An 18,574-nucleotide genomic window follows, 5' to 3' on the forward strand; every position below is an offset into this window, starting at 1 on the left:
TTTCCCTTCAAGAAGAGCAGTCCTTTTCCGTTAAACTGTTGACATACAAAGTTTCACCTCGCTGAAAATGAAGTTGCACTTTGGTGGTGCTGCTGAAATCGCTGATTCTCTTTCCACTTTCCAGCACTGCATTACTATTTCAAGATAACATGTCTTGATTTGAGCACTGTGTTCTGGTATAACATCCGATTGACTTCTGTAGTGATGATTTAATAGCTTTCCTGGTGTTTTGTTACTCCAGGTTTTATTCAGGCTAAGTTTGTTTTTATGACCTCTCTGATTGCTGAAGAGCTAAATGTTTTATGGGAGCCTCTAAAGCAATTCTGAATTCTTTAGTTTGTTGCTTATATTCCAGTATGATTCCAGATGATTTGTATTATCCATGCAGTGTTTGTTGTTTTGATTTGTCACTACTCCTTTAGTCTACCCGTTTTATTGCCCATTCCATCAGTTTCCTTTAGGTCCTTCTAGCTTCTTCTGTTTTCTCTGGTAATTAAATAATATAAATATTTCCTTCAGTGTGGTAGGTTATTTAACACAAGTTGCAGTGTATTTTATCATAAAGGAAACAAGTTACTCCTACTTTTAAGTGGCCGAAGTATTTTGGTTCTGATTCCATGACTGCACAATTTCTTTAATCTCTTACTGAGGGACTTGTGCAAGGATTTATGTGAGCTGGTGTGTGTATATTGTGCTGCCTGAATTGCATTTCTGTATCTTTATGTGCTTGGATTTCTTCCTAATGTAACTTTAGCTCTGGATGCTCATTTCATAGGGCTTAGTGTTAGGATAATGAGAGCTTCTCTCATTTCTCCTGTTCCATATTTTAGAGTTCAGTGCTATCATCCTTTTCTTTTGTCTATACTTAGTTGTGTGTCTTGAAGTACCTTCTTTGGAATGTGGCTTTCAGCCTGGATCAGGCAACATTTCATTCCTCTTTGTAACCTTGATTTAGGCAAGGAGTTAAAAGTTTCTAGTCTGTTGTGTAGCTAGTCAAGTAAGGACTGTGGGATTTAGGATTGGTGCTTTTATGAAAAGTATGGTTTTGATTTATATCATCCCCTTTGCCAGGTTTTTCACTATTTCACTTTTTTTTTAAATGCTATAACCTTTTACTAATATTAAGACCTCTTCAAATGGAATCAAACTCTTAAGTTGTCAAAGAAACAAATTAACTTTTTCAAAGTTTTCACAAAACACCTTAATAAAGTCTTTTGTTTTCTGATTTTCAGCTCTGCCGTTATACAGAGTTGTGGGTGCTTTGAAAGTTTTTGTACCTGATGCACACAAATTTATTTAGCCTGTACTACACATTGAAATTTAACAACATCAAACTGAAAAGAAGCTTTTCTTCCTAAGGTTTGTTGTTATTCAAATGGACAGAATAACAAATAAGATCTCCATAGCTTGTAAGTAAAGAATCCAAAATATATTTTTCATGCTACCCTAGGAAAAATAGTTGCAGAAACATGTAAGAAGCGCTTCTGTTTCCATACTGCACCAAATCACTCATCTTTCTGTTCCTTTGCCTTGAGCACTGACCAGTCTTATATTTTACTGAATATTTTTCTTCTCTAAATGTTGATTAGGTAATTAAGTTTGTTTTTAAGTTTAGGATTTGTTTGTTGGATTTATTTTTCTTTTTTTGCATATTCTATGCTGTACATTTCTGGTTATTAATGGCAATTTCTACCAGTCCTGAGACCAAATACTATTTTGATCTCTACTACATTCTTCCATTGTCCATGGATAACTTCTCGGATTGTTGTACCAAAATGGTCTTTTCACACTGTATACTCTGTGTGACAGTAAGCCAGGTGTAGTGGTCAGAGGTGAGTGGTTGGAGAATATTATATTCTGTAACTTCTCATGTATTTGGTTCTGTTTGTAAATAGGATAGCCAAGCTGCAGTTTTAACTATTTTAATGTAGTTTTTGTGTATTATCTTTGATTTTAATATGTAATTTAGTCTATAAGCAAGCATGCAACTGTTACAAAAAAATTTTAGCTAGCTGGATAATTCCCACATACAAAAGTTCCCATTGCTTTTATCTCTTGTACTGTAGCTTCTAGAGCAGTCTTTCATACTTGTTTTCTTCTAAAAATGAAGCCATGTTTAAATATTGAAAGCGATGAGCCAGTCACAGCTGAAATCTGTGCAGTCTGTGAGTGCATGGACAAAACATTTAAGGAGATTTTTGCCAAGCTGAGCAGATGAATCGGAAAGAATGTTAATGTTCCGTAAGCAAAATATACTGACTAGAAAGTGAGAGAGGCAGACAAGCTTAATTTTACATTTTTATGCAGGTGTTAGGACACAAACTCTGCTTATGAGACTGCTTACTGTTTCCCACTGCCTCATTCGACAGGATGGATGACTATGCTCTGGGGAGGAATCAAGACTGCACAGTGTGGCTGTGCTGGACACTCTTTCTGTACAGAGCTGCTGTACCAGTTTTGCTGTGGTGAGAGGGCGCTTGTTCTTGCCACCAGAGAAGTGCTCCTGCCTTGACGAGCAATGGGAACAGGATGCAATTCAAGTTCTCTGTGCCATAGGGCACCTGATTGGGTCAGAAACCTTGTTTCCCCTTGAATTGTACTACACATGTGCTTGATGTCATTTAAGTTCAATGGTAAGACTTTGCCAAGGAGTTAATAGTCTTGAAATTTAAAGGAACTTGGGTACCTGAGTTAAATTTTGTTAGCATCAATGATCAGGTGTTTTTACGGCAATGTTTAGAAAGGAGAAATAAAATTGCTTTTTGCTACTTTGTTTCCTTATGAGATGTTAAAAGTCTAAAAGAATTTTTGTACAAATTTTATTTAGAAATGTCTTCACGTATTGTTTGTGTAACTTTTATTTCCTTCAAAACTGTTGTGATAGTTCTCAAGTCCCTGTGCCTTCATTAACCTAAGATTTAAGGTTGTGATTTCTCTTGTGTAGTAGGAAATCGATTTTTAACAATATGTTTAAAAATCCTCTCTTGGATCAGACAGTTTACACTCCAGGTTGTGACAGTCCTCTGTGGGTTTATTTGCAGCTTTTTGCAACTTCCATGCCCCAGATTTTGTCCTGCTCTTTTGCTGGGCTTGAAGCACAGCATGTGTATTTGTCTCAGATATCCCATTTCACCCTAAGAGGCTCCATCATAAACTGCTCGGTGATGTGCACTGGACTCCACCGCTGCATTTGCTCCTTCCAGTAGTTCCCATATGCTTTCCCATTTTTAAATAAAGCAGGTGTCCTGCAGATAAGATTTAGTTTGTTGTGCTGTCCTTATTCATATACTGAATGCAGAGAGGGAGTCAGAGTTCCTCTGAAAGCAGTATGGTCATAGCAAATGAACATACATGCAAGTTGAGTTTAGTGTGCATGGGAAGTCAACCAGATAGTGGAGAGGAATGTGTTTTAATATAAATAGACCCCTGTAGCATCACTTTTTTTAGACTTTCCCCAGAATTCTCCTTTACTCCTGTCCCTTATTTGCTTAGGTGTCTACTCGCTTTTCCCTGAATCTGTCTAATCCAAGTTGCAGTCCTCAACAACCTACAGTTTAGACAGATGGATTTGGATTTATCAGGTTGACCATACTACGCATTTCTTCTAAGTTTGAAATGTGACAGAACTCTTGGGTCATTCAAGTCTCTCCTCTGAAATGCCTAGGTATTAATGTTTCTTCTCAAAGAGAGTAGGGGAGTCCTATATTTTGTTCAAATACATAACACAAAAACACTCATTGTCTTAGAGATGTGGTATAATTTAGTATAATTTCAAAAAACTAGACTGAGATAAGCAGAAGAATTTCCACCTGAAGGATTCGAAATTGGCAGAATTACAATTGGAAACTGGTGTTTAAGTCGTAGTTGTTAAGTAACCTTTAGTTTCCTAGCAGCTATCAGAATTGCTACCAGCTCTGTCTACAACTGGTGTATTGGAAAGGGTCCAGTATTTCTTGGGTGCAGCTTGTTTTGCTTTCATGTGGTGCTGAGCTTAGACCACCTACCTTGAGGTCTTTCAAGATTAATTTCATGGCATAGGGAACTTTTATAACTGTAGAAATAGGTAATGGAAATGCAATTGACCTGACTTACGTGACGAGATGATCTGATTCAGCACATCAGATGCAGTTTACATTTCATGTGGCCATGGGTTGGTTCTTTGTTGTGCTGTACAAAATTTTTCGGAGATGAATAAGGAGATAAAAGAAGCTTATATTTAGTATCATGTAACTTACTCCATCACACAGGCCAAGCACCACAGATCTGATGTGCATCTTTTGTGCCATGACATGAGCCCAGTGTCCAGACACTTGAGGCTATCCACCCATCTTGTTCTGTTGGAGGGGCAATCAATTGAAGAGAGGAAGGAAGGGGAGGGAGGTAACATAAGGCAAATACCTGTAACCTCTTCTTTGTTGGACACATTGCAAAGTATAGTTTGAGCCTGTCAGAGACTCCATTTTCTTTCTAGAAATGTTCCAGATGCCCCTCTACAGTTGACTATGGCACTGTATGGAGTCTGAACATGGTGCCTTGGTGCATATATCTCTATTTAGAGTATACTACACATAAAATTGAAATAGAATTGCATTGCTTTTGTGGTATTTTACATATACTTTTTAACTCTGGAGAAAGTTTATGCTGTTTTGTACTGGGACTGTTGTGTGTGGGAGTGTTGTAATTCTCGTGTGTACGCACATATGCACGTGTATGTTTATATTAGCAACAAAAATGAGGCAGTTCTCAGGGTAGGTAATGGCAGTATTGTTTTTACGTAGTTAAAGCCAAAGTGGTGTTTTTTATTGGTGCATGAAGAGACTTCGAGAATGGACACTTCTCTCTGGGTATTTTAGTGTTACAAGTTTATGAATAAACTAGTAGGTTTCTACTAAACAAAGTAGGCATTTCAGTGGTCACTAATTCATTGAAGCTATTACGAATAATCTAAGTATTGACTACTAAGTTTCAAAAGGCACAGGCTTTAGTCTCCTGAGATTCTGTTTTGCAGGGGAGAAAGAAAAAAGCAGTCTCATAGTCTATTATTAAAAAAAAAATTAAATTGTTTAATTAATGGTTAAAATTATTTAATTATCAAACAAAAATCATCCTGGGCTTTCTTTCCTTAAAACAGAATGTAGCTTTATAACCAAACCAACCAAACTGTATTTATATCCTCCTAGGAGGCTGGAGTAAGAAAGGAAAAAACCTACTTCCATAGTGTTTGTCTTATTTCTTAATTTATCCCTGAAAGGCAGACAGGTGCTGCGGTGAATAGTGCTGATGAACAAACTTGAATTTTGTAGAATATAATGTATTTTGTACTGTATAGGTAGCACTAAAAAGAATTATTAAAAATAATTATTTAAGTAGCCGGGTGTTTCAGTTTGTGTGGTGCCAGTATGTGGATCTGTGACTGAAGAACATGGAAAGTTTAGTTTAAGATGAAAAAAATCAGACAGAACTGTTTTTCAAAACTTCAAGTACTTTTGCTTGTTGAAAGTGTCAGGCTCAACAGAAGATTTATTAGCTTCATTTCATGCTTTCTAACTATTCGCTGTGATCATTAAATAACAATCAAGGCTCTTTCGGTGTGATGAGAGATCGCTTGTTATACTTCAATTTTCACTGGGAAGAATAAGTATTAGCATTTAAATGGAAATTGCTAATTTCTTCTTGCATGTGTCCTTAGGGCTCAATCCTACCAGGTGCTGAGTCACCCTAGTTATGATCCAAGAAAGATCTGTGGTTAAGCTGGGGTTTATTGAGGTGTTTGACTGTTGCATGCTGAAGCAGGGCCATAATGCTGACCATATCTGGAGGGAAGATGGAGACTATTCCAGCAAAGGTCTCAGTGAGTGCTGTTCTGCTCTGGAGTGTATGATGGGTGACATGAGGGCAGTGGTTGTAGTCTGCATCTTGTGAGTAGAGAAAGCCTTGTTCCAGATTTTATAAAATGAAGCAAGTTACTTGTTTAAAGTCCTTTTTTCTGTAAGCAGTTTTTTTAGGAGAAATACAATTTGTGGTTGTAAAAGAATAAGTCAGGTCCAAGCAGCATTTCCCATCACAGTAATGAGCAGGCAGATCCATTATTTTTCTATTTTTATTGTCTTTATGTGCAAAGAAACACAGGTGGCTTTTTTCTCTTTAAAAATTAAAGTTAAATTTCTGAGCTGCAGAGAGAGGTGTCTTTAATGTGGTGTTTGAGCTTTCATAACTTTGAGCATTATCCTTGATGGCTATTCATGAATGTGTTGTGCTCAGGTATGAAAAGGCAGGACTTGCCCTTCAAACTGCATGTGTTGATGTGAGTCAGGTTCTTTTGTGTGTCTGTCCAAACATACTTCTTGGCTGCAAGATGTTTGTCTTGGTGCTCTGTAGAAAAGGGGCCTAACATGTGAAATGCTTTTAGTCCTGGGATTAACATGGGATCTCTTTCCTCTTTAGCTTTCTCCCACAGCCTCCTGCAGTCGTTGCAATGCAGTCTTCTGCTTTGGGCATGTGGTTCTTCACAGTGGCATTGGCAGGAACATCTGATAATTCAGGTGCACACCACAAGCCTTGGAAGTCTGCCTATGCTGATTTCTCCTTACTGCAAGCAACACAATGTGGACACAGAACAGTAGCCTTTTTACTAACTGTCTGTATCTTTGGTCCCCTTTTGTACCTTTTGTAGAAATGAACATTGTTACTTTTTCTTCTTAAAGTTCAATTGTTCTTTTTTTTTTTTTTGGTCTTCTGATTTTATGACTAGAGTTGTTTTTTTCTAGGTGGTGGACTCTTTCTTCTCATACTTACTGTTCATCCAAAGCCTACCTGATGAGGCTAACTGCTGCTTTTTTGTTTGTCTTTTTTTTGTTTTGTACTGTTTTTCCAAGAGTAGGGAAGGAATAGGATTTTTATTGTGTGTGAGGGCTATTGTAAGTCTCTTGTGGATATACAATGAAGATTCTTTCCGGGCTATAGGAAAATAGAAATCTCTGAAATTAGATTGAATTTGTCATTTGTACATAGCTGTTTATCTGACTGTCATGAAGGTTCAAAGTTTAATTTATAATACAGCAAAAATTAACTTTGTGTCAAGCTTTATGCTAAACTTCTATGTAATAATTTTGGAGGCGATTTTAAAGAGCATGACCTCATTGGGAGGTAAGAAGTCATCTCTGAAAATGCATCAGCTCTGCTCTTCCTTTATCTTTACGTCTTTCATACATGAAATGCAAACTTAGGCAAAAAAGACTCAAGTTTCCATGTCTCACAAACCTGTTTATTTCTGGTATACTTTAGAGATTTTTCAAAATTATGGAGTTGTTTTTGTGATTTTTACCTAATTTAGTTACGTTTAATCATGTGTTTTATAACTTTCCCCTCTAGTGCAATGCAACTGTTCTTATGCTTAAAAGAACTGTATGATTAAGTGCTTTACTTGATTAGTAGCATTGAACAGTTTCTAATTTTAACATAATAGTTAAGCTATTGTCAGTCTTGCACAAAGGCACAAAATTTTGAATTGGTACCACATTTCCACTGGAAAATTTTCACGCATCTGGCAAACTATAATGTAAGTTAAGCAAAACTCTTTTGTTTTGGAAATGCATTGAAAAATCATACTCTGTTATGTTGCAACTCTTACTAGAATTAAAACACAGTAGACCATAAAATATGAATGTCTGTGTGCTATGCTACTGTCTCTCATAGTTATTAGGTATCAGAAATCTTTGTTTTCCACAATACTTTTTCTATTCCTGTCCCACAAAGACAGCTACACTTTTGTTCAGTGTAGAGTATTAGTTTTTAATGCTAATTTAGAGACAGAGTAGCTGAGACTTGTTACAGGTATGTTATAGATACAATAGATAGACATTGGTGGCATTTTACTTTTCCTTGCAATAACTTACAGGCCCAAAACTTGGACAAAGGAGTTTTTATCCTGTGTTGCAATTCTTGTAGTCTAATAATTTCCTTTTTACAGCCAAAGCAGGCTTTGTCCTGATACTTTATTAGTCTGAAATGTTTTAAGATTAGGCTTCTTCCTTATGGATAATAAGCTTATTTCTCTGCTGCTTTGTTCCAGACTCCACAGATCCTGCTGCTTTGGGTGATAAGTGTTTCCATAATTTTAAGCACTTATTAGACCATACATGACTCATGTATTAGTCCTCTTAAACAACTTGGGAAATGAATTGTGGTAGCAGAAATTCTGTCATTAGGTCACCTAACTTTAATCTTTTGAGGGCTGATCACATGAAGCAAGCTGCAGAGTTACAGCCTAGATTAGAAGTGAGAAACACAAGCTAATTCAGTGAACAAGAACTGTTTTATAAAATAAATGCAAATCTGCCCCCTCGCATTTATCCAGTAAATAAAAGAAGCACTTTTCCATTCTTTTTGAGGACATGGAAGAGAACCTGTGAGTTAATTCTTTCCTCTTCAGTTTTCCCATACTTCTGTGCATGTATATCGCTGACTGAAGAGGAGTGTGTCAGTGAGGAAGCTGTTTTTAACTGTCTCCTCTTAGTACTTCATGAGGAAATTATTTTCATATCCCCAAGCTTATTTCTTTGGAAATAGCAATTTATGTAGCTGTGTCTGTGAGAGTTAGGACACCTTGGGTCCTGGGAGGGGTACTCTAGGCTACAGAACAGAGGACAGTGATGCCTGTGTTAAGTTTGGATGAAGTCTTTAGAAGTAGAAATAAAGTAGCATTGGTATTTAATTGACCCACAAATATAATGGTCCGTCTCTGCAAACCAATTTACTTCCCTTATTAAAACCTCAGGTCAATTATCGTTTATACAGGTATTTGAAGCAAGTTTCTACAAAGCTTTTCTTGTCAATAGTTACTAAAAAGTTACACCCTTAGTAATTAAACTTGCAAGCATTGATCATCATAGCAAAGTCCAGACACTGGAAGACCTGGGTGGTTGGCTCTGTGCAAGGAGCAAACTGACAGCAAAGTTCATGTCACTGGGTTTCTCCCCTTGCACTTTCCTTAGTTCCCTGCAGTATCTTTATTGTGGCTATTCCCTGTATCCCTTCTCCTTATTCTCTTTTCACATTTCTATTTGTACACCTTGTTTCTGGCTGATGTGCCTCCTCTAAAAATTAGGTATCTTTCTTGCCTTCCACAGGCCGTTTTACTTGCTGACACATGGAAAAGGCAGGCAGACCTGACAAGCTGGGAAACAACACTACAGGGCTTGCCTAAGATTTATAAAGTACATGTTGTGATGAGCATATTATTTACAGCAAAGTAGCAGTGGGCTAAATTAGAATAATTAGACAGTGCTGTTATCTTGAAATTTCATAAAAATACCATTTTAAACAAAGCCAATAACTTTCTTCTTTGTTTCTGTTAGAAAGAAACTCTGTTCTCTATGCTCCTGAAAACAGAGAAAAGGAGGCAGTGAGCATAGGAAGCTGGTGGTCTTCTGGCCAATCCAAAAAAATCTGTATTGCCTTGAATAGTGATATTCATCAGTACAGGATTAATATTTTCTGTGATGTTTGTCAGGATGGTGAACCAAGAGTCTTTTTGGGAATAAACAGATGCAAATACAGGCACCTGAGGAAAACCTACACAGTGCTAACAGATGTGTAGACTTTTTTTTTGGTAGTGCCAGTTGTTTGTAGAACGAGTCTCATATTTCTTTAGTCATGTAGTTGTAGTAGATAATGAATTCTGGAGATGTTTATTAATCCTAAAGTTAAAATGAGGCCAAAAGAACTGGACATTCTCCTTTTTAAGAAAAATTCTTAAATTAGTCGAGTACCCTCAGTTTACTTTACATGTGAACTGTGGGTTGGCATTCTTTGTCTGTTTCAGGGTTTTCTGGACATCTGAAAGATTGACTAAAACCTGTTAATCGTCATTTTAGTAATTTGGTTGCTGCTCTAGAGTGGGTTCCCCCCACCCAGTCCCACCTAGAACTGTTCCCCCCACAGTCCTTTGGGAATTAAGATTAGATTAGATTATTAGGAACTAGATTAGATATTAGGAAAAAGTTCTTCACCCAGAGAGTAGTGGAGCACCAGAACAGACTCCCAAGGGAAGTGGTCACAGCACCAAGCCTGACAGAGTTCAGGAAGCATTTGGACAATGCTCTTGGACACATGGTGTGATTCTTGGGGTGTCCTATGCAGGGCCAGAAGTTGGACTTTGATGATCCTTGTGGATCCCTTCCGATTTAGGATATTCTGTAATATAGATTCTCTAATTATCTTCTTTGATGTGGAGCCTTCCAGTGGCCTGCAGTTCTTCAAGAACTGGTCCAGCATGGTTCCCCCTGAGGCACAGCTGCCAGAAGACCTCCTTTTGTGTGAGTACTCCACAGCTTCCTTCAGGGCACATCCACTTGCTGCGGTGTGGGGTTCTCCATGGACTGCAGTGTGGATATCTACTCTGGGGCTGCAGGGGGCACCTCACCACTGGCACCTGGAGCACCTTCTCCCCCTCTTCCTTCTCTGACCTGGGTATGTTCAAGGGTAGTTTCACACTCACTCCCCTCTCACAGCTGCTGTGAAGTGTTTTTTACCCTTTCTTAAATATATCACTGCAGAGGCACCACCAACACAGTGCTGACGGGTTCGGCTTTGGTCAGCACTGGGTCTATCAGAGCCAGCTCTAAGTGGCTGTGTCCAGCACAGGACAAGCCCTGGTCCCTTCTCAGAGAGGCTACCTCAGCACCACCTCCTGCTGCCCAAACCTTGACTCCTGCACACAGTCCAGCTTGAAAACTAGGTGGGTGAAGTCTCCTATTGAGACTCAAGTTTGTTAAAGGCAGGGTTAACTTCAGCTCCCAAAATGAGCCTCTGCTGTAGTGATTGACATCTGCTATACTATATATACAGTGCTGTCAGACTAATTTGAAATACGGCCATCTGGATCTTAGCCTCGCTTACTTAACAGTGCCCATTCCAGAAAGCCCCTTGGGTTCATGGTGTGAATATATCAGTCATTCTGCTTCTATCCAGCATGTAACTGTTCTGCAATATATTTGTAATTTTTTTCCAAAATCATATTTATGTAAAGAGAAGTACTCATCTCTTCTTTCTCACTGTAAAACAGCCTAAATTTGCAAATGGCTATCTTCATGTTAAAACGTATCAGAATTGGGGATAGTGTAAACGTAGATGTACCTCCTCTGGCTCAAAATTGTGCAACTTACCTTTTCACATTTTACATGTAGTTTTTTGGAAATATTTTTAAAACATGAATTTTGGATTTTCCATTTTACATTATCTGTCCTGGAAAAACCTCTGCAGAAGTTAGACATGAAATATTATCTGAATTTCTGTGATTTGAGCTCTCAAAAGAATGACTCCTCAATGTGAATAATGATACTGTTTACTCAAGCCATATGTTTCCTTGGAAGAAACATATTACTCTAAAAAATGTGAATAGTTCAGTTCTGCAATAATTCATGAGTTTTTCTTGAGAATTTTAGCTGTAATTAAAGACATAGTGTATGCCATTATAAAGTAGTCAGCTCCTCAAAGATGACATAAGTGTAGAATGCAATAGTAATTTGTCAGTGTGCATGAAGAGCAGCTATCGTTTTTGGTATACACATTTAGCATTTAGCACTTACACATTTTGACTACTGTGAACTTCAGTCATTTTTATTGTGTTATGCTTTACAGTCTGGTGATAACTTTTAAAATGTACCTAGATTTTATTTGGCACTGTAGCAGTGATGGTTGTTAATACTTAACTAAGCAAAAAACCTCTATAATGTTAAAAGCAAAATTTTATGCTAAGTGGGGTAACACTGTCTACTCTAAAGAAAGCATTTAGTCCTCTGTATAGAGAGAATATAAATAAAGCTGAGGATATCAAGTAGTGCATTTAATGGGTAAGGAAAATGTCATGCTGTGTGACTACTTACCAGAAATTTTATTTCCTGGCATTCTTCTTACCCCAATAAGTCTCTAACATTTTTCAGAGGCTTCAAAGCTAGTACTTTAGCTAATAATATTTTGATTTTGGTATCACAACCAGAATAGTAATTTAAAAGTTCACGAGTATGCTTCTAAAATGTCCTTCCACTCCCTTTCTCTAAGGGATATTGCTAGGAAGCACATAGTTTCCTGTCTATTATTGTGACATTTCCACGTCTGTTCTGTTTTTTAGGATTAGTTGGCTCTATAGAGCCATTCATGATGGGTATATACTGTGATGCAGAAAGCACAGAGGAATCCCAGGAAGAGAACAGAGACCAGTCTATTTGCAGAGGAGGTGGGATCTATTAATACAGTTACCAGTGTGCCAAAACCAGTCCTAATCTGAGAAGAAAATTGTTCTCTGAATACCTCAGGTACCATCAAGAGTACTGAAAGTGAGGGGTTTTTTCCAGGTCCAGCTCTCAGGGCTCAAGGTCGTGCTACCACTTATGTTTTTCCTTTGTGCCACTGTATCTTGTGCTTCTTTCTGTGGAGTGGCATACTTAGCCAGGAGGTCACTCTTTTTCCCTGTGTTAATAGTGTTCTATATACCATGTGTTAAGTCTGTGAAACTTGCTTCAAAGATACTAAAAAGTGTTAAGTCTATGAAGATTTGTACAGGATAGGCTTTTTGTTTCCCTTTTGTGTAGATATTTTAGTCTTGCTGCAGGCCAAGTGCACAAAACAGTAAATTTGAATGCTTACTACAAGACAATTGTAGTCATTTTTTAATCAGACTTAGGTGACCTAACTCTTGTCCAGCATGGTCCTTCTGAGAACATCATGGGCATGTCAAAGACATTATTCGGCATGAGGTTGCTGCATCATATTCATATCAGCATGCTGTGTGATCTACAGATATGTTTTTTTTTAAAGGCTTCTAAAAATGTCTTCTTGTTTTGAGTCTCTGTCTTGTTGCTGTAATGTTCTTGTTGTGTTTTCTGTTTGTTGACCCCATAAATGCTTATCCTGATTTCCCATACTTGGTAGCTAAAGCAAGCAAGTGTCGTCAGCTTGTGCTGTTTAAATCAAAATGTACTATGGGTCTATTCACAAAAATTTACTTAAATAGAAGCACTGAAATGATTTAGTTCAACAATTCTGCTCGATTTTATTTCTTCCTTCTTAGTTGTCACTTGCCCTTGGGTTTAACAGTGAAACGAAACTGCCTGAGAGCCAGAAATGTCTGAGATTTATTTATTACTATTTCATTTAAACCTACCATCAAAGTTAATGGATTTGTCTTTTTCATACTTCATAGTTTGAAGACCTGAAATCTAAAATCTGGTTTGGTGTCACAGAGTTGCAGAAACTTTCAGATTGGAAGGGACCTCTGGAGACAGTCTACTCCAACCCACCTGCTCCAAGCAGGGTTGACTAGCACAGATTGCCCAGGGTCATGTCCAGCCAGGTTTTGAAAAGCTCCAAGGGTGGAGAATCCACAACCTCTCTTGGCAGCCTGATGTAGTGTTTGATTATTCTTGCAGTTAAAAAAAAAGTAGGAAAGATTTAGTAGCAACAAAGTAAGAACAATTAGCTTTCTTAATGTCTGAAACCAAGTGTTTCTGTTGAATTGTTTCAATATATTTATGGTTGGTGCAGGAACTTCAAATTTGGCAGATGTTTGCACTGGATTCAGTGATTTTTGCCTTTAGCTTCCCCTATGGAAATCCACCTCATTTTCGATGAGCTGTAAGTTTCTGAAAATTTTCATTTCCAAAACTTCCAAAGAACTTACTATCAGGTTACAACTGAAAGTTGGACACTTCTTTGCTGCAGGAAGTATTTTTTTCAGTTGACTTCCTGAGGGTACCAATTATGCATCAGAATATGCTACCATATATTAAAATGGTGGAAATTGAGAAAGTTATGCAAATGCACACCAACAAGTTTTCAATCTAAGTAGTATTTACAAAAGTTTGGAAAGCAAATGATACTGGAATGTTTCAGCTTGACCATGAGTTGTTAAAGACCTATTCTAAATCCACAGTCATTCAATGTAAATAGGGTGTATAGAGTTAAGTCGTTGTTAGTGAAATGCTTTGAACAATAAAGCAGTTAGCAAGGGTGATTTTTAAAAAAATTCCTGTTGTCAGAGGCATATTCATTTGAAATTAAGGAAGCACTTAACATGAAATTACTGTTTCACACTCTGTGTAGACTCAGGCATTTCATTACTAAATGCAGATTTCAGCATTTAGAAGCATCACATTCTTCTCAATCCTTGCTCCATGAAGCTCATTGAACTATATGAGGATAGGCAGGGGAAGGCAGCTAAATACTGTCAGACTTCTCACCCTGATGTGCTGAGTGGAACTATGCAGTGGGAGAGCTTGTGATAAAGGTTATGTTTATTAGTACTAGGAGATAGCTTTGAAACAGTCTCTTGGCATACTTTGCTGTTGGCCTTCTTGGGTATGTCAGAAGAGCTGGCTTTGAATAGGCAATAGCATCCCTCTCCTCTCTATACTGGTGAAATTTAGTTTCAGCCTCCTCTCTTAGTAAAGTGCTTATTTCTGTATTTTCATTCTCTGTTACAGGGTGAGATTATATAAATACTGAAAAGTTCTGTGTTTGTTCCTGCTTTGCTTGAAAATTTAAAATGACAGCTCTTTAATTGTGCAGAGATGTCAATTTTTCTCACATTAATGCGTCTGGAATCAGTTTTTCTGTACTTTTCCCCTAATTCATGTTTCTTTGCCCTTTATCTTCTTTCCACTTCCTCCTCTGCCATATTTGCTTTTTCTTCAAGTTAGGGTTTTAGTTTACTGAATTTGGATGTTGTCAGACTTATCAACAGTCAGGTTCAGTTCCCTACTTTGGAAGTGCAAAATCTTAGAAGTCTTTGCTGACTCTCCTGTCAACAACTCTAAATATAAACTTGTTTTGTTTTTTGTTTGTTTGGGTTTTCTTTTAATGCAGGGTCCTGTGGACTCAGCACACACACACAGTTATTAAGTAAGGGTCTGGAGTGCATAGTTTTGAAAATTTCCTGAAATACCTCTGTATGATGCACCCCAGGACTGCTACAGTAGTATATGCACAAAAGTACACTAAGTCAGGATTATGATTACTTTGAAAACCCTCTCCAGATCTAGAATAGTAGTAGTAGTAGTATGGCCAGTCTTTGCGAACGAAGATTTGGGAAGGGTCATTACCCTTCCAACCTGTGCAATGGATTTTTAGGTGAGACACAGTGTGCGCTGAACTGAGCCCACCCTTTAATCCTGAGGTTCATCTGCCGGGGCCGAGTGAGCTCGGACGGTGGCAGGGAGGTCCTCAGGACGTAGGTTTGTTTAGAGTGACCTTCTCTTAGATGGATGGCCTTACAGGGCTGACGAGCTTCGTCTGCCCGGAGGGGTTCCCTGACCGGCAATCGAACCTGGCCGTGGCGGTGATCTAGAATAAACGCTTATGTAAATACACTAGAGTTCAGAAGTATCAGAGGCACATTTGTCAGCCCCTCTTGTTACAACCCTCTGGCTAAACTCTTCTAGGTCATTGAGCTAACCCAGACTTTTACAGTAGTTTTATGGATTAACATTGCCTGTGGCAGAAATAAGGGGAGGTGTTTCAATGTGTGGCCAAAGATGCATTCTTCTTAGAGGATTAGGTTTTTTCAGTCACTTTGCTTTTCATTCTGTTAATGCCTGATTTATTGTTCCTAATTCATTTGATCCTGCCACGCTATGTTTAATGCTATTCTATGTTATTGAAGCAGCCAAATCTTTTTTAATAAGTTGAGGAATGACATCAGTATGAATTTGCTGGTGTTTGTGTATTGCTTAAGCACAGCTCTATGCTGCAGGTTGCAATACTGCTCTCGCTCTTATTCCTTCAGTCTTTGCAGGTGTTTGCTAAGCACATATGGAGGTGCAATGAGTCTTCCTATTGTTTAGAGGGGTGAAGACTTTGAGGAATGTCACCAGGTTCTGAATATATTTCCCTTATTATTGCAATATGAATATATGCTTGTGTGTATCATAGCTGTCAGATGAATAGGGTTTACAAGCCCTGTTTCTCAGGTACAGTCTTGTGAGGGAAAGACTGCCTTGAGCATGGCCTTACTAGTGGTAAAGGTAGTTTGAAGAACTTTATCTGTAGCAATGCAGTATATCAGTGGCCAGTGTTTTATGACTGCAGTCCAGGGTGTCTTAAGTGTTTGGAATGGATTTGGATGCAAAGTCCCTATTTTTTATATTTTATTCTGTTTGTGTATATGCTGATGGTATTCAGTGAGGTTTGCTACACACCAAACTTAAACACTTTAATTCCCCTGAAGGATTCTTGATGTTTTTCTTCATATTAGAATAATCCCCATCTGTAACTCTTCTGTCTCTTGTCCTGTACCAGCTCTACCTCTGTCCTGTTTTGTTTCTTTTCTCTGCCTGTCATATTCTCTAGAACAGCTTCCTTCCATGTTTCTAAGTACCTATATACTTTGAGAAAGTCATGTCTGAAACAAATCCTTATTTTCCTCCCTATTTTCCTCCACCTCTGGTCGTCTCCAAAGGGTTGAAGTGTACCTCTGCTTGGCAAACAAGGAGAGGTTATAAAGATTTGAAGTGAAACTGCCTGAAAGAATCAAGTCTGTATCAGGTGGAAGTTGAAAGAAGTGCTTGTCCTAGCTGGTCTGAAGTGAAGAGGATTTGGTACTCAATGCAAGTGCACAAAGAGTCCAGATTTTCACAATTCTGTACTCACAGTTGCTTATTATTCCTACAGAACGCTGAGTGCTTTAGATAGACTGATAACTCTATTACTGTTATTATTGTGGTCCCTCACTATTATACAATGCATGTGTAAACCACTTGAGGAAGGAAGGTTGGCTGTGATAATGGTACCAAGTAGAGTAATTGATTATGTGGCTGCAGAGGTGTCCCTTTCTTGGGAATTGTGTTACCCAGTCTACCTTGCTGAAAAGGCAAAATGACAGGAGTTGAAGAACAGATTAATGAAGTAGAGTTGATTTTCGCATTCTGAAAAAGGCTAATGAGTAATGCAAGAAAGGGTCTAGAGATATTATAGGCAGGTAGTATTGTCTTCCTTGAGAGCAATGATGATATGACATTTATTGAAATAAGTATGTGTTTGCAGTGGAGCATGGCAGCACAGTGCAGGATTGAGCTGAAGAACAAGGCACTTTTTTTGTGGTTAAGAAATGTGATAGCCCTTCTTTGTAGCCGCAGTTCAACAAAATGCATTAGACATGAGAATATCAAGGTCAGTGGGGCTGCTCACATGCATGCTTAAAGTTAAGCATATTTTAGAGTGATCTAACCATACTATTTTTGGGACTTGGAATAGGCATTTTATCACCTAAGCTTCGCAGGAGTGAAAAAATATGAGTAAAATTTGAAAAGTTCAGGTGAAAAGGAAAAGAGCTAAATTAAACTTGAAAGACTGAAATTAAGGGGTGTAAGTAAATGCAGAGGGAATTGATTTTTCATTCATTTAAAATCATTTTGTTACTACTTTGGTGGCCTAAGGGATCATCAAATGTGACCTTGAGGATTCCTTTACACTGCCAGACGAGAGTAAAAAAAATCTTTTTTTCCAGAAAGGAAAAAGGAGATGGCTCTTCATTATAAATATACAAAAGATGTGGGGACTGGTAAAGAATTATGATATATGAAAGGCTTCCTGGCCTGCTGCACATTTGAAGAAAAATTAACATTATAGTTATATATCCCTGAAGCAGAATTCCATAGCCTTGTCTGCCCTGGTTCAGTTCTTCCTGTGGGGGCAGACGGTGTGGATGTTAGTGGTTCTGGATTACTTGTGTCTCCTTTGTCACATCACAACTTTATGGATTTGATTGGATTCATGATTTTTTTTTTACCTTGCTGTTGTAATTCAGTCTAATGGCAGCCTTGACATTGCTGTGGCTAATGTCGTGATCAACCCTGCCAGACAAGTGCATGAATGAAGGTATTTGCACTAAATTGAAGTTACTAGGAATAAATAATTCAAACCACAGAGTAGTCTGCCCCCATACTCTGAGCTCAGTGGTTTGCTTTTCAAGGATAATGTGATTTGTCTTCCATTCAGGTTCTTTATTGTTCCTACAGTACCTGTACTAATCCTTATCTGAACTAATAATTCTCCATGTATCTGCATGGATAAGGTAGTCTGTGTTTTCCTTTTAGCCATCAGTAGTTGCATCGAAGATTTGTTTGGGGTAATTTACCTTTCTGCAGCTGTCACATATTGTATCTGTCATCTTTCCTTGAGAATTGTTTTTGACCTGTACTTGCTGTTGAGGTCAAGGAAGTGGATCTGAAGTTGCTTGAATTGATCTCCCCTTAAAAGGAGGCACTGAACTAGCAATGTCACCCGTCGTGGTAAATTTATGGCGATTTCCTATCAGGTCTTCAATAAAAATGATGTACTGTTTACTTCAGTGCTCTTGGATGGTGCACAGTTCAGCTCTGTTTTCCTTTTGTGATGTTGTACAGTTTCCATTTCTACATACTACTATTTTTCTTTTATCTCCACATTTCTGTATTGCCATCCTGATTAAAAACTGAGGGAAGGCTGGTGTGAAGAAAACTGGTGCTGCCAAGTGGAGAAGAATGTTCCGTCTTCAGCTAGCGTTCAAGGCAAGAATGAGTAAAACATTAAAAGCACATTA

General features: G+C 38.1%; 1 protein-coding gene across 2 annotated transcripts in view; it reads left to right on the top strand.

Annotated features, from left to right (window-relative positions):
* Window positions 1-18,574, top strand: part of TNKS (tankyrase) — a 137,940-nt gene that overhangs the window by 39,348 nt on the left and 80,018 nt on the right. The window contains exon 4 of one of the 2 annotated variants that reach the window (XM_051790677.1): window positions 12,131-12,235. The exons of the other annotated variant lie outside the window; for it this stretch is intronic. Coding sequence (XP_051646637.1) covers window positions 12,131-12,235 — 105 coding nt within the window. The remainder of the gene's footprint in view (window positions 1-12,130; window positions 12,236-18,574) is intronic. 2 annotated transcript variants of the gene reach the window in all.

This window comes from Manacus candei, unplaced genomic scaffold (genome assembly GCF_025592945.1).
Source record: "Manacus candei isolate 608988 ecotype Guabito, Panama unplaced genomic scaffold, ASM2559294v1 h1tg000028l, whole genome shotgun sequence".
Lineage (NCBI taxonomy): Eukaryota > Metazoa > Chordata > Aves > Passeriformes > Pipridae > Manacus > Manacus candei.